Source organism: Melopsittacus undulatus, chromosome 3 (assembly GCF_012275295.1).
Source record: "Melopsittacus undulatus isolate bMelUnd1 chromosome 3, bMelUnd1.mat.Z, whole genome shotgun sequence".
Lineage (NCBI taxonomy): Eukaryota > Metazoa > Chordata > Aves > Psittaciformes > Psittaculidae > Melopsittacus > Melopsittacus undulatus.
The window spans coordinates 17,384,924-17,406,516 of NC_047529.1; the positions used below are offsets into that span (position 1 = coordinate 17,384,924).

A 21,593-nucleotide genomic window follows, 5' to 3' on the forward strand; every position below is an offset into this window, starting at 1 on the left:
CGCCTCCAGCCTGTCCCTAGACCAGCTGGCTGCGCCGCCGAGCACCCGAACAAAGCCTGGTCTGAGCTGGTGTGGGGAGAGGGGACTCCGAAACCTCCCCCGCTGCTGTCATATCCGAGTGTGAGCCAGCATACGCTCGGTCCCCGCTCGTTGCGGTTTCGTGTGACTGGTGTTTCAGAGTAAAGCTTGTCTAAGGAGTTGGTGGCTCAAACCAGCTGACAAAACAATATGACACTTCCTAAAACACCTCCTAAACATCTGTTTTTCATAATTGATATAGCGAATAGGGAAAGGCAATAACGGGACAAGAAATGTGCATTCCAAGACGATGACTCGTGAATTGTCTCCTCTCTGACTACATTAGTCGTTTTCTACTGTGAATGAGAACATGTGTGTCAGCTTGTAAGAAGAATGTGCTCCTATGTTAGGCCTTTGGAGGACTTTTGTTTCTCTTCAGGGTAAATGACGGTAATAACAAACTCCCCAGAACACTCAGATTTTGTAATGCTGAAGAAATCTGTATTTAACAAGAGTTTCAAATCTTTCCCTTAACTTTGACATTAGATATTTACATTGACAGATGGTTATCGAATGAAGTGACTCTCAAAAGGGAGTTCCACAGTCGTCTGTAGCACTACCTAAACCACATTTTCAGAAAAACTCCCTCCTTTCCCCATTCGAGATCAAACTGGGGATTTAACAGACTGGTACCAGAGGACACGCTTTTTAAACTCCCAGCTATCGACTCAGCTAAATGGGGAATGATAAAACGAGTTAGGAAAGCTCTGGATTCATCAGGATCATATAAGGAGCAGGTAAGATGTAAAGTGCAACTGCTATAAGGTAGTTTGTACCTACTTCTGTCAAACATCAAATTATCACTGTTTCAGCAGCAAATAATCACTTTTTTGGTAGTAAACCCAAACTATGCTAAGCAGTGGGGAAAGGGAAGAGAGGAGATTATGTTAACAAAACCGGATAGATGCAAGTATTTTAACCTCTTACCTCTTCTTATCACACCTCCTTGCCCGTTCAGTACAAGTCCACACTGGGCCTCCACTGAGCTCTTAAGTAATGAGGTAGAAAAAGATAGAAAGGAAAGAAAGAAATCAGAAACCCACCGAGAGATCACAGCTTTTGCTTTGTTACATGATTGTCTCAGGAACAATAGTTAAGGTGAGGTGGAAAACCACAGTTACCTTCCTGGACCTCAAGTGCTCCGGGGATAACCCACCACCATCCCACAGCCTGCCCCTAACCCCCGAAGTGTGGAATAATTAGCACTTTCATTGACATTTAAATACGACTTTCTCCTGAAATGGAGACTTAGAGCCACAGTTCCGGGGCAGAGAAGAAAGACAAAAAAGTCCTCCTAAGGAAAGTGTGTTTCCGCTCCACAGTTCCACACACAAAAGTAAAAATACACTTTTATATAGTATTTTCACAAAAGTAAAAATACACTTTTATATAGTATTTTTGTATGTTTAGCTGTATATTTATATATATACATGCAGCTAAACTCATATAAATGTTTTGTGACACGTAGACACCAACTTACATAGTGCTCACAGAACTAGACAAAGAACACAAACAACAGAAGACCTATTGGGCTTTGCCGGCTACACAGAGTAGTAAGGGTGTTGTAACAACGTGTGTGTCCGCACATAGGTGGGGGTGAATATGCATCTGTGCACATACACACAGAGGCACCCATGTGTGAGCGTGGGGTGAAGCACCATCCAAAAACCTGCCCGAGGCTTCTGGTGCACCTCCGAAGAGATCTCACTTCTTTATTTTCCTGTTACAAGTCTGATTATCTGGGGATCTTCGCCTTCCTTAATAAATATTTTTATTGAAATGATAAAAGACTTGAAAGGGTTGGGTTTTCTTTGGGTTTTTCCTTATGTTGGGGTTAAAAAAACACAACAAACTAAACCTAAATCTTTGCCCGGTGGAAATGTGTTAAAGACGCATTTTCCTCTACAAACAAACGAGGTATTGGACATGAAAGAGGCCTTTAAGGGTGTTAACCTATTCAACAGCCCGTGAAGAGTTAAGTAAATGCGGAGAGAGTCGGTGCATAATAAAAACCCCACTTTACAAAACAATCTTTACAGTCCTGGCTCTCTCCCCCACTTTCACCATATTGGCCCTGGCCTTGTAAGACCTTCCTTTTCAAGGCTCTTTTTTTATTTTAAGTGTTCTGCCTTAAAGTGATTATGAAATCAATATGAAAAAAACTTGGCGACTGAGCATAAATTAAAGCGGTGATGGGAAAAGGTGTGACAGTTTTCTTTGTTGCCCATGGAAAATCTTTTTAGGGCACTGAAAGATGCCACTCCAGCTCCAAGACTGTTTGCATCTGTTAGGCTGACTTAAACCGCCCTCGAAACTATTGGACATTCACTTAAAATTCTGTGCAGGGAAAAGTATATTTACATTTGTTGCATTTGAAATGAGGCATATGCTGATGAACGTTTTAAAAAGAAAGACTAAGGGGACTGGGTAGACCACAATTTGGGTTTAAAAGTGTTTGTTGACAGTCCTGTTTCTGTTAGCCACCAAAAAGCTTCCCTCTAAGCACAAGGTGATATTCGCAAGAGTCCAAGCTTGCTCAGAATCATCTAAATCAGAAAGACAATATTAATACTTTCAATTTCTCACTGCTCAGGCTTTTCGATTCCTGAGTACACTCCCTCTTCTGCTTGGAGAAAGAGGGAGGAGGAAAAATAAAGCAAAGATGAGGTACAAAGACCAAAGTCTTTCATTTTCGAATAAAGTGTGATCGAAAAATTAGTATTTTCCAAATAAAATCTGCTGATTTCTTTCCTTTTTAAATAAATAAAAAAAGGAATATGCCTCTAGCAGCTTAACCAACTTTTTTTTTTTCTTAAAGGGAAACATGTTGTTTGGTCGGATGACATTGCATAAATGACCAGTTGAATGGCACTAAGTCGAAAATTGGATAAACTATGGTGCTTTTTTGCCCGGGATTTAGGCATTGTCTGCTGTCTTGCAAACGTTCCTAATCCCCTCTTTTGAAAAATACAAGGCTTTGTGCCTGCCAAAGAAAAAAAATTTGTACAGATACAAAAAAATCAGCAGCAGACGTGGTTATAAAAAGGAGTAAATAGGTTTTAGTTAGGCTGAGCAATGAATGGCAGATTTTTTTTTTTCTTATTTTTTTTTTTAGGGGCGTAACATAAGGAGATCCTTGTGAAAAATGTAAACAAAAAAAATGGCCAGAGAGGGTAAAATGGTATAGTGAATTCTAATGGAGAAAGCTAGGTCTAAATAGTTAGGGTTTTCTCCTCAGAGGTAGAAAAGATAACGTTCTTTGTTGTTGGGTTGTTGGGTTATTTTCCTTCTAAAAAAAAAAAAAAGAAAGGAAAAAAGTGGGGGGATTTCTTTTCTCCGATATAAATTGATTTTTTTTAACTTTTTTTGTTTGTTTGTTTGGCTTGATGTGTGTGTGTTTAAGTTATGAAAATAAACCTTAGTTTTACAAACTTCGGGTTTTTGTTTTTTTCGAGCCTTTGATCGCTACGCCTGTTTGGACAGACCAACATAGGGAGCTTTGTAAGACCGGGAGTGAGATCTGGGGGAAAAGTAAGTACAGTAAATACGGTCCCGCTAGCCTCTCCCTGCTGGCGGGAAGGGAAGTCTTTAACTCCTCAGCTCGTCGGGAGAAGGAAGGTTTGCTTTTGATTTGAGGGACTTCCCGAAATGGGTGTTAAATACAGGAGGGCGTTGTTTGCAATTTAGGAAACAAATTTCATTTAAACAACCAGCTTAATTTACAGGAGGTGAATTTTGAGTGCAAGGGAAAGGATTTCTGAGCTGATAAAGCAGAGGTTTTGATACACAGAAACAGATAATATTTTTTTAGTGGGTCCAGATGCTGGTTAACGGGGAATAGATGACTGATTAGGCACACAGATGAATTCAGCATTATCTGCTTGTACTTCTCCTTATTAACATCTAGAACGGATATGGCCAGGGATTTTTATCATACTGAATATTTCTGACGAACATTTACTCCCGTTTGTTTCTTCCCTGCCTCATACCTCGGAGTCCAGCGGAAGGTTTGACTTTGTATGTGCTTAGAAAAACAGATTTATTTCTTTGCCCTGCCTTCTTACTTTCCTTTTTCTTTTTTTTCCCCCCCATCTTTTTCCTATTCGCTCCCTTTCTTAACACATTTACCTGCTCTGTCGGGGCGAGCTGTTTAAACAGGGGAAAGAAAGGAAAAGTTTACGAAAAGCGAGAAGATTGGGTTTGAGTTCAGTTGGGTTTGGTTAGGATTTCGCTTGCTGTGGGACTTTGGTGAGGGCTGGCGTACGCACCCCGAGACCTTCGGGTAAATCCCACGGTCTCAGCCACAACGGAGACACGATACACGCGGGGAAATCAGGCGAGAGTTTTTTGGTTTACGGGTTGTTTGGGTGGGGCTTTTGTTTGGATTTTTTTTTTTTTGCTTGGGTTTGGGTTTTTTTAGTGTTGTTTTTTTTTTTGGGGGGGGGGGGGTCAAGAAAGACAACATGCCTTTTTTCCCCACATATTTTTTGTTGCTACTATCCTGGAGGAGACGGGCTTCGGGGTCGGGTTTTGGCTGAATCTTCCCTTCTTTATGTGAGCTATTCTGAGCAGAGGAAAACGGGGAGGGTGAGGGGGGGATCAGGGCAGGGGGAGGGGAGACGAAGGTGCCTCGAAAGGAGATTGCATGCTATTTACCTGCAAATCGTCTGCTCCCGAGGCTGCAAGCCCGAGGCTTGGTCCTGGCAGGAGTCTTTGATCTGGATGCATCCCATATTGGGATCCATGGCTCATAAGAGACAGGTCGTGGCGGCGATAAGCATCTAAGCACCCCAGCTCTCTCCTCTGCTCGTCCAAGCAAGAGGACTTGAGTGCCCGCGCATTGTGCAGGTTGATGAAATCAGTGGGTTCCCCATGGTGGATCTGCTGGTAGTATTGCTGGGAGTGATGGAGAGAGTTCAAGGAATAAGCGTCGGGGTTGACTGCCGGGTGGCTGTGTTGGAACTCGTAGTGGAAGGACTGGTGGTGCAGTGGGGTGTACTGGTGGTTAGTGGAGAAGTACGGGGAGGCGAACTCAGTGCCCGTGGTGGAGTAAGTGAGAGGAGATGAGGAGGAGTAGGCGACGGTCGAGTTGGCCACAGACTCCAGGCATCCAAGCTGCATCAAACGGTAACTGTTTGATCCGTCATGACGTATCTGAAAGGAAGAAGTGAAAAGAAGACCCCAAAACTGGAGGTTTGTCATTGAAACCCCCGGGTACGGGTCTTCCAAGCACGCTGTCCTGCATAGCTTCTCCCCCTGCAGAAGCCTCTCAGCCTGCGAGCGGCAACCCCAGCAACAAAAGAACCTTTCCTACCTTGGGCTAGTGCCATAAAGGTCTGCTCAAAAAATCGTAAATAGCCCAGCCTGCCTTTAATACCATCAAGCAAAAGGAATCCAGGCACTGAAATAAAAAAAAGAAACCCTCTCTATTTATCTATCTGTCCAGCCATCCGTCTATCCATCCACCTCCTGATCACAGCTGTAATATCTGGGGCTGACACACAAAAAAAGTCATCAAACAGAGGAAACTACCGAGAATACACACAAGTCCCGTCCCTATGTTACAGCGTTACACATTGAGAAATCTTTGCCGCCTGCTTGTTCCTTTCTTCCTTCCTTCCCTTCCCTTCTTTTTTTTTTTGAACCCCTATTTTTCTTTCTTTTTAAAATAACGAATCAGATCCAAAATTCTCCCCCCCCCTCTTTTTCCTGCGTTTCGAAAGAAAGGAGAGTCCTGCTTTTTAGTGAGAACTCCCCATTCCTGGCGAGCTGGTGGATTTCTCTCCACTTCATTATATTATTAGGGGTATTATTCTGATTTTCGTTCTGGCAACGGTTTTAACGTGGTAATGAGTTGCCCTTTCTGGCGACAGATGTCATAACGAATTTTCTCTCTATACTTCTTTAAGTTATCTCTGAAGCCGGATTATAATTAAATGTAACGGTCCAATATGGATTTAAAAAAAAAAAAGATGGAAACAACCACACAGGCACATCCACAGACACATATGCACACACGCACGCACACACATCCACACACGCGCGCACACACACACATCCGCACACACTCACACACACAAAATACCTCTGCATCGTGGACGAGACCTGGAAAGGTAGTTGACATTTTTTGGTTCTCCGAAAAAAAAAAAAAAAAAAAAAAAGAAAAGGAAAAAACCCCACAAACCCCCTGGATAAAATTCCCCTCTCCAAATAAAAAAAAAAAAAAAAAAAAAAAAGGAAAAAATTTGAAAAATCCAAAGTTCGTGTATTTTCCCAAATTTTTTTTAGAAAAAATCTCTACAGAGAGAGAGAATTTGCAATGTATCTGCATAGATCAGATCTCTCGCTTTTCCATGCACCTCCTTAAAAACCTGTAGGAACAAAATTTTCCCTCTGCACAAAAGCTGCTCCCTGGATCAGATTTTGTACTTGCTGGGTATTTCTTTGGCTGATGTCGTAGGTCCCTTGGTAATATAGAAGTTTTGAAAATTAAGCATCAGCACTGAGAACTGGGAGGACAATAGATAGAGGAGCTTCATCCCAGGAGACAAGGAATAAATATTGTATCTTCGCCTAATAAGGAACTGTAGGTTCTTTCAACATTTTTATACATTTTTTCCTCCACTCTTTAGAATGCTTTTTCTTACCCAGGCTAATATGGGAGCTAATCTGATCGAAGGGGGTATTTTGTGTACATTTTATTGGGAAGACATAAAGCTAATATATACTAATATATATCATTAAACCATCCTTTTCAATAGGTAAGTGCTCCTTCCTGTTGATTATACTGCTTTTAAATACTGACCAGAATCTAAGATTGCACATTTGTATGTGTGTCTGTTTAACTGTATTTTTTTTTTCTAAATGAAAACGATGTGGTTTGTTTTGGGTTTTGATTTTTTTTTTTACCCTTGCATTTACATCGAATTTAAGTCCACCCCACACTCCAACCTGCTTTTAAAGCTTCCTAATATGCTATCTTACAGGCTTCTTTAAATAGCGTTTTCAAACATAAACCTAGGGTGAGACCACAAAGTACCACTGCAGTGACATACGGAATTATACAGAAAATACATATAGATCTATGGAATTACATCTGTAAAAGAAGAAGGAAAAATAGGGAAGGGGACGTGTGAGATAAGGACCACTGGTAGCTGTTTCGACATTTCCAAGTGCCGATGTATGGTGGTGGTGGTGGAAGTGCAGGGGGGCTGCGCAGCCCTGGGGTGTGAAGCTGGAGGGGTACGTTATTTCTGTATTTATTTCTTCGGGAACACCGGTCCGAGGTGTTACCCACTATGGGATAAGCCTTCTCTCCCCACCCCGGTCCCTCTGCCCCTCTGGTAGTGGGTATCCAGACCCAGAAGTGATGGGGAGCTCCGGCCGGGGGGTCCCTACGCCCCCCGAGACGATGTCAGCCCAGATGATGGCATTTCCCGGCGGGGTGGCTCTGCTGATGGCTGGCTTCCCCAGCCGAGCAGCCTGGAGATAGGAGAGGGTGTAACTCGCTTTTAATTGCCGTTTAATTTGGGTCGCTTTTAAGCGTTTAAGCTGCGAAGGTGTCTTAATAACGAGCCGCAGGCGAAGAGGCGGGAGGCTCTCCCCCCGTCTCCTTCCCCTTCCCCCCGCCCAGGTCCAGGTTTGGGAGGATTCACCGGTGTCTCCCCGGGCCGCGGCCGGGAGCTGCCGCTCAGCCGCTTCCTCGCGAGCGGACAAAGGCGCACGGCGGTAGCTGAACAGCCTTGGGAGCAGCGGGGCAGGGCGGGGGGGAACGGCCCCTCCCCAGCGCCTGCGCTGCCCCCCGAGCCCCGGCCCTTCCTGCCGGGAGAGGGAAGTAGGGGGGCAACGGGAAGGGAAGAAGGAAAAGAAAAAGGAGGAAAGCAGAAGGAAGGAGGAAAGGGAGGGAAGAAAGAAGGAAAAGGAGGCAAGAAGAAGAAAGGGAGGAAGGAAGAAAAAGGATAAAGGGAGGGAGGAAAGAAGGAAAAGAAAAAGGAAAAGGAGGAAAAAGGAAGGAAGGAAGAAAGGGAGGAAGGAAGAAAAAGGAAAATGAGGAAAGAAGAAGGAAGGAAGAAAGGGAGGAAGGAAGAAAAAGGAAGAGGAGGAAAGAAGGAGGAAAGGGTAAGGAGAAGTGGAAAGGGAAGGAAAAGGGGAAAGTGAAGAAAAAGTAGAAGAGGAAGGAAGAAAGGAAGGAAAGCAAGAAGGAAGGAAGGAAAAGAGATAGGAATGCAGAAAGGGAGGGGGGATTTCCTACAATTCTAATATTGTTAATAAAATAAAAATATTTCTCCCCAATACATACTTGTGAAAATTCTAGGAACTCTTCCAAGTTCCAATTTTGTTTGGAATCCTCAAGATTTTGGTAGTTGAGAGAATAATAAAAAAACCACCACCCCACAACACATAGAAATGGGCAGACTCCACTCTTCACAACTCCCTGTTGGAGCCAGCGAGCACCGTGTTCGCCGCCAGCGCGAGCAGGACGGCTTAGACCTGACAAAACCAAGATCGCACACCTGGAGCCCCCTTCCTGACTGAGCAGGGGGCTCCTTGTCTGCGAGGGGGAAGGCACCCCCCACCCCAGCCAGCTCACCGCACCCCCACAGCCCGGCGGATCTCCCCCAGCCGGTTATTTGCTCAGTGTTACTTTAGTCCCGTCTGGGTCTTGGTTTTGGTGGTTTTTTTTTTATAGAGGGGGTGTTTTCGGCGACGTCAAGTAAACCCAACTCGGCGCATGAAAGGGGCAACCGCGACGAGAGGGCAGGACGGGGAGCCCCCGAGAGCCACCCCCACGGGACTCTTTGTTCGCCTTCCTCTTCTCCCCCAAAACTCTCCATTCCTCCCCTTCCCCCCCCTCCCCGAAATTACAAGTGTGGGAGAGGCGGGAAAAGGATTTGGTTGCAGACTGCCTTCTTTTGAGTCTTGTGGGTGCCGTTATCACTGCTATGGACATGCAGGGTGAGGGGCTGATGCCTTCCTCATCTCTTCCCAAACTGCCAGAGGATAACCCCCTGCAGGAGACCCGTCCTGGGAGATCTCTCCCCTCTTTCCGACCCCTGCCCCTCCATTCTTCCTCCCCACGCCGTCCAGGCAGACCCACAGCCACAGCATCAGCCAGCTCGGAGCTTCAAACAACAAAGCCACCAAAACGGGGTTGTTTGGAGGAAAGTTGATAAGAAACCCGGCTTGCCAGATGCACGTTACTGGTCAGCTCCATCTGTTAGCTTCGCTTACAGACCCTAAAAAACTCATATTAGACCATTTGCCCCCAGCCCAATTAATAAACTGCAAAACGCTTATTAATTGCTCCCAAAGAAAATCTTTCAGGAAAGTTAATTGGGAGCTCTCTGGTTTTCCAACCAGTGCCATGAACTAATGGCCAGAGGAGACAGACTTTGTGTTGAGTATTATTGTGACTGGGCACGTTGTTAATCCCCCGTTTAAAGTTTGCTTCTGTTCCCAAACTACAGAGAGGGGGTCTCTCTTTGGGGGTCTCTCTCTTTTTTTTTTTTTATATTTTTTTAACTTTTCTTATTTGAAGGGGTCTAAGAAAAAGTTGACTGGGCTGCTGGAAAGGATGGGGATGTGGGAGAAAAACACAAGAAAACAAAAACTCCCTCCTTGGGAGCATCTCGGTCTCTGTGGTAGTTCACTGAATTGTGCAAAGCGGCTAGTGCTGCAGGGACAGAGTCTAAGCTTGGTGTCTGGCTGCTGCAGGAGAGCAGCTCTCTGGACTCACAGAGCTCTCTCACCTGGTGTTTGACTTACAGACGTTTCCCAGCATTTAGGATCCTGAAATAACTTTTTTTTTTCTTTTAATTTTTCCTTCCTGCCTTAGCTCCTGAATTTTGCTGATTGCCCAATAATTGTTTATTTCCTAATAAACAGTCTCTGCTGAGAGTCATCAAAACCTGGTCTTTACTGGACCAAAACTTCTGACGACTTTTCCTGGAGTGTCTTGTGTTTGAATGAGATTAAAGAACTGTTCAAGCCATCACAGGCAGCTGGGGTCAGCAGTGCCAGGACATTCTTGGAGCAGGGTCCATATTTTGCAAAGCTTTTTTCTGTGAAGGAGCCAAGGAGAAGTTCTCCTTCAGGAGCCAACAAAGGTTTTTTGCTTAACACTCTTCTCCATCCTGTTGGTCCTCTCCAGTTCCTAAAGTCTGGGTGCTGTGAGCTTTGGGAATACTCAGCTGACCTGGGGTCACTTTTATGCACCACCTCGTCCTGCCCGTTATTTGCAGATCTATTGTTGGAGATCATTTGTCTTCCTCATCCCGCCCCAGCAAATATTTTTCTCCTTCATCTGCTCCCCTTGTCCCTTGAGCTCCTCTCTCTTGTCCAGCAGAGGGGGTGAATCTGAACATGGGCATCACTATTCCATCTCCCTTTCATGAACTTCCCAGGCAGGGAAAATCCTGGGAGAAGCCCAGACCTCTGCAGGCTGGAGGAAGGCAGCTGGTAGCAACCCCATGCACATTTACACACTAACCACCTTCATTTTTCAGGCAAACCTTTCTGTGTACCTACCTTTCCACTCCTCTAAACACAGAGAGGCAATCCCTGTCAGGTAAATAAATAAGCCAGACATACTCTCAGAGGGAAACAAAAAGAGACCTTAGTGAGATTCTCTCCCTACCCCTTGTTTCCCTTTAAGAATCATTATTTTGAGAGTACAAGTTACTTTTTCTCTTCGAAGGAGGAAAAAAAAGGAGAGAGAAAGATTTGGAACTATTTCATAGGCTGTAGCTGCATGCAATGGGTATGAGAGTTTTGGAGGTGGTTTCTTCAAATACAAGACCAGAGATGTTCCGCAAACACCTTCCCATGCCCCTTCTCTCTGAACATAGCTAACCTCTCTGATGGCCACCACTATGTTTCTTCCTCCTTGCAAATTTGTATTCTGCCTCACCACAACAGCCGAAAGGCAACATAATGGGACAGAGAAAATGCATTTGCAAGCAATTAAAATGCTGTGAATATATTAGTAAAAAATTAGAGTGGATAACTGATGTCTCCAGTCATTCCTTTGAGGGCAGCAAGATTTCCTGCTTGCTGATGCTTTCATGAAGACTGGGGCCTGGCATCACTCAGAGTAAAAGAAAAAGGGAGAGGTGAGATGGCTTCAAGGGTGTTAATATGGTTCAATGCTGCCTTGCAGAAAACCAGACCAGTGCTCACTTGGAGTGACTGCCCTTTACAGCAGCCTGTGCAAGGATCAGGAGGGCAGAGTCTGTGGCCACTGCACTGCAGCATGACTTTCCAGGCATGTGGTAAGGGTGATCCATTGACTACCTGTCAATGAGACACCTTCTTCCCCTCTTTTTTCTGGTTCACCTCCCTCTGTGCTCCTCTTCTTTAGTCTCTGTCTTCCTTGATAGCTGTTGCCTACTGCTGGCCAAATGGGGATGTGAGCTCCACAGTCCCTATCCATGTCCTGTTACTTGTTGCAACAAAAGTCTCAGAGATGACTCCTTTCTCCTTTAAGCACGCTGTCACACAAACACAGATTTACTTCTTACATGGAGCTGCTCTTGGAATTTATCCTCTCCACTCAACAGCCATATGATTTCTCCCTTCCTGACTGTTTCTCAACAGCTCCCTGAGCTCCTGTGTGCCAAATCCCGTCTGGTTTTGCTCCAGACAGATCCTAAGAAAGCATCTAGCTTGGCTTAGGCTTGTAGAGACAAGGAGATCCTACTGGAGAAGTTGCCTAGGGCCCCTTCTTACATGGCTCCTGGGTCTGTACCTGCTCTGTGGAGGCTCTCCACCAGATCCTCCTTGACAATAGCCTCTGGTGTATTTTGGTCTTTCACACACTTCTGCTTTAAGGCATTTGTTTCATTGCCATCATTGTGTTTTCAAGCTGTTTACCTACCTTTTCTTTCTACTTTAGGCACCCGCATCAAGAAAAACAGGTTGCCTTCACTCTTCCCCTTTTGGGATTTCTCCTCTTTGAACCTTCATATAACACTGTGGTTTTGCCCATGCCTTTTACTGCCATGTTCCTAATTTCTTTCAGCATCTCTGCTGGATCCTTTGGTGGGGGGGTAACGTGATGACTATCTGTGGCAGCTGTCCTCTCTCCAGTTCTGCAAACTCCAAGACAATGAAAAACCTCCCTTCCTCCTTCCAGCTTTCTCTTGAAAGCAAAAGGTACTTTTTCTGTCAGTTACTCCATCTCTTAGAGGCCATTTTTTTTCCATTGACCTCTTCTGTACTTGAAGAGTGACCTATTACTTTATTTATTTTGCTGTCTTGTGCAGTTCTTTCATTCCTCAACTTGGCTTCTTTCACATATCTTACACTGCCCTTCATTAAATAATCCTCTCAGACATCTTTTCTCTTTACCTAATGTATCTGACTCATGTAGGTCACCTTTTTTACCTTTAAATCCTTTTCTGATTCTGTGCCTATCTAAAGGTGTTTACTGCTGTGGGCAATAGAATCATGGCAATTTTGGAGAATCCTTTAATAGTCAATTTCTTTTTTCCTGTCTATGATTTGCTGAATTTCTCATATTCTGTGTGTTTTGCTGTTCTGAAAGGAGATGTTTGATTATAATCACAATTATTCTTCTATGTCAGAGTCTTGCCTTTCTTCAGTAGCTCATCAGTCAATTCCACTTTGCCTGTATGTGATTGATGCTTTAAATTTTGGGCAAGGAAGCAGTCACAGATATCTCAATAACATTTTGTGCCCTCAAGTTTAGACCAAAGCAGAAACCAGAAATTCTCCCTTAAGGAATCTTTATCATAACATTTTACTATTTTTCAAATTATGATCATGTATTTTCTTGCTCTGACCATATATTCTAACCACTTCACCTAGGATTTCTCTAGCAAAATTGCTGCTGTAAGTTATTTCCACTATTAATGCCACACTGGAAAGCTCTTAAAAGGAAACACAGACATAGCTATCTCTGTTCATGAAATGGGTGAGGTTAGCAAGTTAGCAATAGAGCAGAATGAAACCTGTTTTTGGAAAACCATGTGATGGTGAAAAGCCTCAAAATGTGACTTGAAAATTAACAGGAATCCTGGTTCAAATTCTTGCTCCACTTCTTGTGATACAGACACTTGAACATAGTCCTTCTAGACCTAATGATTTATGGAAAAGCCTATGGTTTTTAGCTGGGATATTTCCCAGGACCAGAATGGAGCAGTGGAAAATTTAGTTATGAGAACTATTCTCTGACAATTCCACTTGACTTTGTAAAGTCTGGACTGTGAAGTATTCCACTGTATACTACTATAGGAAGCTGTATGGGATATTCATGCTCATTGATGTAGTATAATTTCCATACTCTACTAGGGCAACAGGAAAAATCCATGTGTGGCAAGGATTTTGTATCAGGCCATCAAAGTTCACTGGCAACTGTCATCACAACCTGGTATTTTGATGTTCAGGTGAAAATACTGGTGATAAAACTGGAAATCTTACAGTTACCCAATGCATCTAATTAAAAGGTTGTGGGGTTTTGTGGTATTTTTTTGTTTGGTCGTTTCCTCTTGTCAGTCTTACTCCACAGGGCAATTTTAAACCAAACTTTCTTTGTGTAACTAGCTAAAATAGGATTTTAGAAATTCTCCTGATCATGAACTGGCTAAGATGACATTATCCACATTATTTTCTGGATGCCTTTCCATATACGAGGCAAAATCCTACCATTAAACTTCTCTCTGGTAGTAGAGAATGAAAACATCTGTAGACTGTGATGTATTAAAGATGTACCTTATATTAGAATAATTCATAATTAATGCAGACATTCCAATAAATAATACAGTGTCAGGTTCATTGGATTATTGAGTGTACTCCAAAGTGCTCATATACTTATGCAATGACAGTAACAGTGAACAAGTTTCCTTACCTAATTAAATGCTGCATTCTACTATGTGTTTAAATAACATTAAGGTTTTGTCACAAACTTAAAAGAGTAAATTCAAAGGCAAGGCTGATGTCTCTGTCCTTGGCTCATAAGTCATGTATTGGTGACTTCCTCCATTTTTTCTCCACCTGTGTGTTTGCATGGATATACATTTTAATGGATTTGTTTTACCTCTACACTTAATTTGTAGCCTTAACACTTTAAAATTAGGTGCAATAGTATTAACATTTTAAAGAGATTCTTTCCTCAAGAGCTTGGAATTGCTCTGAATAGCTCAAATAAATCTGTATTTAGGTTAGGTAATATATAATTTTCACTGAGCACATATATTTGTTAATGTATTTGAAAATGGGACTTCTATTGACCCAAGAATCCTGGGTAGGTGCAAAAACCCCACTATATATTTTTATTGATTCAGTATTCAGGCATTTACATAAGATGTATCCCCAAAACTGAATCAAGCTACTTCAGAGACCTAAGATTCCACTGAGGGAATAGGTATTTATGCTTTAAAACCATATGATAATTTCCCAATTGATTATAATGGTTCATGCATAAAATCAAGATATTTTGGAATTTTTATTGCTTTAAAATTAGGCATTAAAATTCATTTGGCAGAAGGAGATTTTTTTTTTTTTTTTAATTCTTTGCAGAAATAAGATCTTGCCTGCAGGATGTGATTCTGGAATGATATCTCTGATAGAGGAGACATCATTCAGAACCTGACAATAGCTACTAGAGGACTCATAATGAATGTGCTGATAGAGCTCACTGTGAGCTCCATTCTGCATCCTTGGCTCATGTCAATAATTCCTGTATAAGCCAGTTGTCTCTTTGATCTCTATGGGCCTGAGCATGTTAGTGAAGCTGGAGGGGTCAGGTGGTAAAAGACTAGTACTCTCTTGCATGAGGGACCTGATCCAAAGACCATCTTAAGTCAATGGAATTCTTTTCCTGGAATTCAAAGAGCTGTGGAAAATGCTCCAAACAAGTATTTGGATATGTATTGTGCCTAAAATACAAGAAAAATAAAAAAGAAAATGATAATGTAATACTGTTGACCTAGAAAATATATTTTAAAATAATTTAAAATGTTAATTCCATTGCCTGAAACCTGAAACACATTTATTATACTTTACTGAACAATGAGAAAAAAACCCTTTCGCTTCCTCCCTCCCTCCCTTCCTTCCTTCCTGCCTTCCTTCCTTCCTTCCTTTCCTCCTTCCTTCTTTCCTTTTGCTTGCCTGCCTGCCTTCCACCTTCCTTCTACTTTCCTTCCTCCCTCCTTCGCTCACTTCTTCCCCTCCTCCTGTATAGTAATATTATTATATATATGTGTACATATATGTACTAGCACTGTGGACAGCTTAATTATTCAGTTTCTAAACTGTGACTTAAAGTGTGATTTTCAGTAGTAATTTCACTCCATTTGTATCGTCTGGCTGTTCTGAAATGATTATTTGCAGACTAGTGAGCGAAACATGAACAATCAACAATTTTTGATTGTACAATAAAATGACTGCAATTGAAGTACAATATTTTCAGTAGTTTAAAGATGATGGGCTATAGCTTACTGACCCCATTCACTTCACTTACTGACTAAGCAAAGTGCTTAGCTGAAACTCTGAAACAAATGCTTAACTTTATTTCTGAGTGTAAAGCAAAACAAAACACACACACACAAAATCCAAACAAACAACCCCCCCAAAAAAACCCAACCAAAACCAACAGAACAACCAAGAAATAGCATTTAGCACCAGTAATCAGTCATCCAGGATGGAAAGAGAAGCTGGTATTAATAATGCTCAGGTATATTTTTCTACTTTCTTAATGAAACAAATTGTGGTAAAAATAAATAAAGACTTTGCCTGTTCCTCTCTCTATACATATATCACGTATATATATACATCACACAGTTTCATCATGCACTTTTATGAATGTATGATAGAGATATTTTGCAATAATTTGCACAGCTATTTTGTATCTTCATTTAGATGAATCAACACAGCTATGTTAATATAATTGATTCACCTCCCATTTGCATCAGCTGAACTTCTGGTCTGCTATTTTGAAATATAACAACACACTCCTTATGCACTTGCAATTCTTCATTACAACAATGGGAAATGCTGAGTTATTGTTAGCAATCTCATCTGCCTGCATATATGCAAGTGCACAGTACAGTCTTTGCACCCACATTTATTAACCCCCCAAATTACTATTTTGGTTATTATGTATCAGAAAGTGCACTGGAAGAGGTTATATTTCTGTCAACTGGTATAAGCATTCATTTTCCATGAAACCTTAACCCTGACCCTAAATTAACAATCCTTAAAGATTAGTTTAAACAGAAGGTAAATTTTGTTCATAGTGATAAGCATTGATTTTTTATCCCACAGTGCATGACACTGGCCTGGTTATTGATAGAGAAGAAAATATTCCCTATGGCTAGGAAATTCTACAACAGTAAAAGCAGCTATATAACATAGAACCATAGAGCAGTTTGGGTTGGAAGGGATGATGTATAAAGGTCATCTGGTCCACCCCACCCTGCAATGAGCAGGTACATCTTCAACGAGACCAGGTTGCTCAGAGCCCTGTCCAACCTGACCCTGAATTTTTCCAGGGCTGAAGCATCTACTGCCTCTGTGGGCAATCTGTGCCAGTGTCTTACCATCCTCATTGTAAAAAATTTCTTCAGTGTATTTAGTCTAAATCTACCCTTTTCTAGTTCAAAACCATTACCCTTTGTCCTATCACTACAGACACTGCTAAGGAGGTTTTTACCCCTTAAGTACTGAAAGGCTGCTATAAGATGTCCCCAGAGGCTTCTCTCCTCCAGGCTGAACAACCACAGCTCTCTCAACCTGTCACCTCAATAGAAGAGGTGCTCCATCCCTCTGAGCATCTTTGTGCTCTTCTCTGGGCTTGTTCCAACAGCTCCACATCACGGAATCATAGAATAGTTTGGGTTGCAAAGGACCTTAAGATCATCTAGTTCCACCTCCCTAACATGGGCAAGGACACCTCACACATCCTTCTTATGCTGGGGGCCCCACAGCTGGACACAGTACTTCAGGTGGGGTTTCATAAGAGTCCAGGAGAATCCTCTTCCTCGACTTTGCTTTTCACACTACTTGGGATGCAACCCAGGATGCAGCTGGCCTTCTGGTCTGTGAGTGCACATTGCTGGGTAATGTCCAGCTTATCACCCACCAGTACTCCCAAGTCTTTCTCTGCAGGCCTGATTTCAATTCCTTCATCCCCCAGCCTGTATTGATACTGGAGCTTGCCCTCACTATGAAACATTTCTCCCTTATATCTGGCCTGAATCTATGTGAATATACATGTGTGTGTATTTTCACAATATGCATGTATTTAGATAAATATAAGAAATGCTCTAATCAGTTTAACACCTGCTGCTCTGCAGGATGGGTTTCTAAAATGAAAAGTTACTTTTCTTTATGATATTCAAAGAGCCCCCTGAGCTAGGTTAGCTGCTTGTAGTAACCCAAAGGAGGAATAAAACCTGTTTCATATCCCTTTTCTTTCTTCCAGCAAGGAGCAGGCTGTGATGTGGACTCCCCCCTCCTGCTCCCTCCCCTGGTGGGGGGGGGGGCGACTGGAGCTGTCCATTCAGCACCCCACACCCCCCACCTGCCACCCGCCCGCCAACACACACAAAGGAAGGGAAATATTAATTAATTAAAAAGAGGGGGGAGAGCTAAAAAAAAAAAGCCAATCTGCTCAATCCTCTGCCTGCAGGCAGACTCTAACGGAAACCACATATGCTTTGCCTCTCCCTATAAGAAATCTTCATTGGGGCATTAAAATACTTAAAAGGATTAGTCGTTAAATACTTGTACATTTGGTTTAATTCACTAGAAACGCTATGTCACAGGGTTACATCAGAAAGCTAGAGAGTTTTAATCTCTTGCAGTGTTTACCTAGATGTTTTATTCCTTCTGCTGCTTGTTACAGGGATAATATTAATATCCTACTTGTCCAGAGGGAGGAAGTTTTTTAAAAAAAAGAAGAAAAAAAAAAGAACTGTCTGCTATCTTATGGTATAAAAATATCAAAGATACTTTTAAGGTAAAACAAAACAAAACAGCATGAATTGGAGCATGGCATGCCTTCCCACAGCCTGGTGCTTATTCTTGATGATGGTGATGGAGGGATAAGGAGCTTTTGTCTTAGGAAAACAGAATAACTTAGCAGATCAGATGGGTCTTGGGACATGAGAGGTGGTGGTTTTGTTCAAAACCACCTTCTTTTTTGCACCTCAGTTTCCCTATACGACAGGTGTGCAGCTTCTTTTTAATTCCTTTTTCTGTGTAGTAGCTAAAAATACACTATTTTTGGCAAAGGTCCAGAAGAAGTTGCCTTCAACTAGGTAAAGACACAGGGGCCATAAATCTAACGAGGCCAGGTGCAGAAATGCCTTACTGTGAACTTCTGAATGGGGAGGGCAACTGGTGTGCAGGAGGATATCATCCTGTGAGAGCTGGATCTTTATGTTGTTAATGGGAGACAATGGACTGTTACAGCTTAAAGCTTTCTTCAAGTTGTAGAGGTTTCTGCTCTTAGTCCTAGCATTCTACAGCTTCCTTGTTGCTATATCCATTCAAAAGGCCTCAGGTAATGAGATACCAGTGAAAGTGCTTCCTTTTCAAATAAAGAATTTCTTTATTCATATTTCAGTCTGTTTGGGTGAAAAATAAACCAAGAGTGAAATTCTGGTCTCATTTAAGTGCATGAGTGCATTGCCACAGATTACTGTTAATTTACTAAGAAAAAAAACTCAGTGGAGTGGCATACATTTATTATTTTGAAGAAATAATCCCATCTTTCCTAGAAAGGATTAAGACAAGACAAGTTCCATCATCAAGTTCTTTGTTTTGCAGTGTCTGAACAGCAGAACAACATGTAGCCAAACATTTTCATTGTTCAATGAAGTTATTACTGTTTAAAGTAGTTTCATTGGAAGTTCTACAGTGACTTCAACAAGACACAACCTAATGGTAATTCCTCTGGAGTCAGGCAAACTCCAGAAATAGCAACTCAAATATAAAGTGTCACTGGCTTTGTGGCAGAAAAATTAGCATGCATACCCCTATCCCCAAAATGCACATATATCTGACAACAATCTGGAATATAATTTCAGTGCTGAGATTTTATCTCAGATTTTATCCATCTGAGCCAAACAATTCATTGTTCTACAGTGGTGAGATACAGGGTAAGGCCTGGGTAAAACTCATCTAAATAGTCACCCAGGTATTCTGGATTAAGAAGATAAAATCTTATTCCAGAGTTGCCCATTCATTCTTCTTGCAAATTATGGAAGAGGAACATTCCTGGGATTGACCTGGAGACTTTCTGAATGCCTGAATGATGTAAGAACATAACACCATTCACTACATAAAGACATATTTTGCCTCTTATAATCTATTGCAATTATTTATCTGTGAAACCCTTCCCTCTAGTTTAGGGTGTTTTATACCTCTTAGACCTTTCAGTCTAATTTAATTTTTGAGGGTGTCTGAATATCACCCTGCCCTTGACATAAAGGACATTTTTATTTTTGGTGAGGCTTTTGTGCCTTGTGCTTTTTTTCCCCCTCAAAAGAAAATAATGTTTCCTTGTATTCACAGCATAAATGCAGCTGCCCACGAAATTGCATGAATGAGGACTAGATAAGAGAGTTACATTAGAGCAGAAATTCGGGTCACATCATATCAAAGTGAAAGCATCAGGTCAAAGATATGCTTGGCTAATAATATTTATGCACAATCAATTTAAGTGTGAAAATTCCTCCTGCCACAAAAGAAATCTCTTTTTAGTCTTAGCTTGGTGCAAGTATTTTCAATGAGGTAATGCCACTGCTTGCTAAAATGCAATGTATTTACATCTTCTTTGCATTATTTATTGTTATCCTGTAGGCATGATTTATGTCACTGAATTTTATCAGCTTCTGAAAGATTATTTTTCAAGTGGTGCCCCTGGACTCGAGGAACAGAAATGCCAGTGCAAGTCTTTTACACCTGTTACACAGCATAGGTGGATGCTGCCTGTTATCAGTCATGCAGAAAAATGTCTCTCCTTCAGTAACAGCTCTTGATATTGTGACCTTACCACACCCTTAGCAGGCAGAGTCTTTAATGCTTTCAAAGCCTTTAGAACCATGCTACAGGAACACTTCATAAATTTATGCTTGACAGACCAGGGAGAATTTTCCAAGTCAGTGTAATGTGTGCTGCAATAGGTTACATGGTAGGCACTGCGTGTGATTACAGGACTGCAGATAATTGGTGTGGGGGTTAGTAAAGATTTTTGGCTCTATGCAGAAGATCAGTCCTTAACTCTGCTACTGATTTTCTGTGTCACCTTGGACAAATCACCAAGTTGTTGCTACTTTCCCCATGTTTTGTATGTGTGGTGCATCTTTTTGTTCTTTTCTTTTTATGTTTAAACTCTTTTCAATGTTAGCTGCTCAGGGTGAAGGTCTTACTGTGTGACTGTTTCTTGAGAGAATGGGAACCTTGATTTGAGCTTGAGGCCGCACTCAAAATAGAGAAGTAAGTTTTGCATCTGTTTTTTGGAAAAAAAAAAAGTGTAACATACCTTGAATCATCAGACTTGCCTAAAGACTTGCTTCACTTTAACTTGTTCTGAGAGACTTTGCCATGTCACAGTCTGCCTGTAGGTCCATATAAAGAGCATGAATCTGTGACTGTGATTGGCAAACAAAGACAATCAATTGCTTGAGAATGTGAAATGAGAAGTCCAGTGAATGTTTTAGACTTTGTTGGTTGGTCTACACTGAATACTGCAACAGCAGGAATGTTTATTTAACCTAGACTTAAGGAGAGAGGTGGATAATATCAGTTTTCTGTGATAAGATGTGGGATGACACACCAAGATTAAAAGAATGAGATGCTTGTGAGGGCCCTCAGCCTGTTGGTCTGAGATGTGCTGGGTACACTGCAGCACACTTGAAGTCTTATGGAGATGAGCTAGGTTTCTCCTGGGGTAATAGGACACAGCAGGGAAACACCAGTGAAATACCTCAAAGGAATTAAGGGGTGTTCCTCTAAGAAGGTGACATGGCTGACAGCCCAGTTGAAGTGCCTCTACAACAAAACATGCAGCATGGGCAACAAATAGGAGGTGTTGAAAGCCACTATGCTGCTAAAAGCTATGACTTAGTTGCCATTACTGAAACTTGGTGGGACGAATCCCATGACTGCAGTGCGGCTGTCAAAAGTTACAGGCTGTTCAGAAGGGACAGGTTAGGAAGGAGGGGTGGAAACATTGCCCTCTGTGTCAAGAAATGGACAAGAGCTGTCTCTGAAGAACAGCCACAAGCAGGTTGATAGCTGCTGGGTAAAAATTAGAGACCAAGGCAACAAAGGCAACCTTGTGGCTGGTATTTAGTATAGACTACCAGATAAAGGGGAGTCTTGTTGAACCCTTCTCATCCCAGCTGCAGGAGGTATCATGCTTGCAGCTTTCATACTTCTGGGGGATCTTGACATCTGCTGGAAAAGTAGCACAGCAAGCTGTAGGCAGTCTAGGAGACTCCTGGTGTGCACGGAGGAGAACTTCTTTAGCCAGATCATAGAGAGCC

General features: G+C 42.1%; 1 protein-coding gene across 2 annotated transcripts in view; it reads right to left on the reverse strand.

Moving 5' to 3' along the window:
* TFAP2D (transcription factor AP-2 delta) overlaps positions 1 to 6,202 on the reverse strand; it is a 48,130-nt gene extending 41,928 nt beyond the window's left edge. The window contains exons 1-3 of one of the 2 annotated variants that reach the window (XM_005146412.4): positions 6,164 to 6,202; positions 4,735 to 5,232; positions 1,006 to 1,066 (exon numbers count right to left, since the gene is read on the reverse strand). In XM_005146412.4, the coding sequence (XP_005146469.1) occupies positions 1,006 to 1,066; positions 4,735 to 5,232; positions 6,164 to 6,202 (598 nt within the window). Of the gene's footprint in view, positions 1 to 1,005; positions 1,067 to 4,734; positions 5,344 to 6,163 lie in introns of those variants that run through there. The other variant, XM_005146411.3, reaches the window with a different exon arrangement.
* Between the last annotated feature and the right edge of the window lie 15,391 nt (positions 6,203 to 21,593).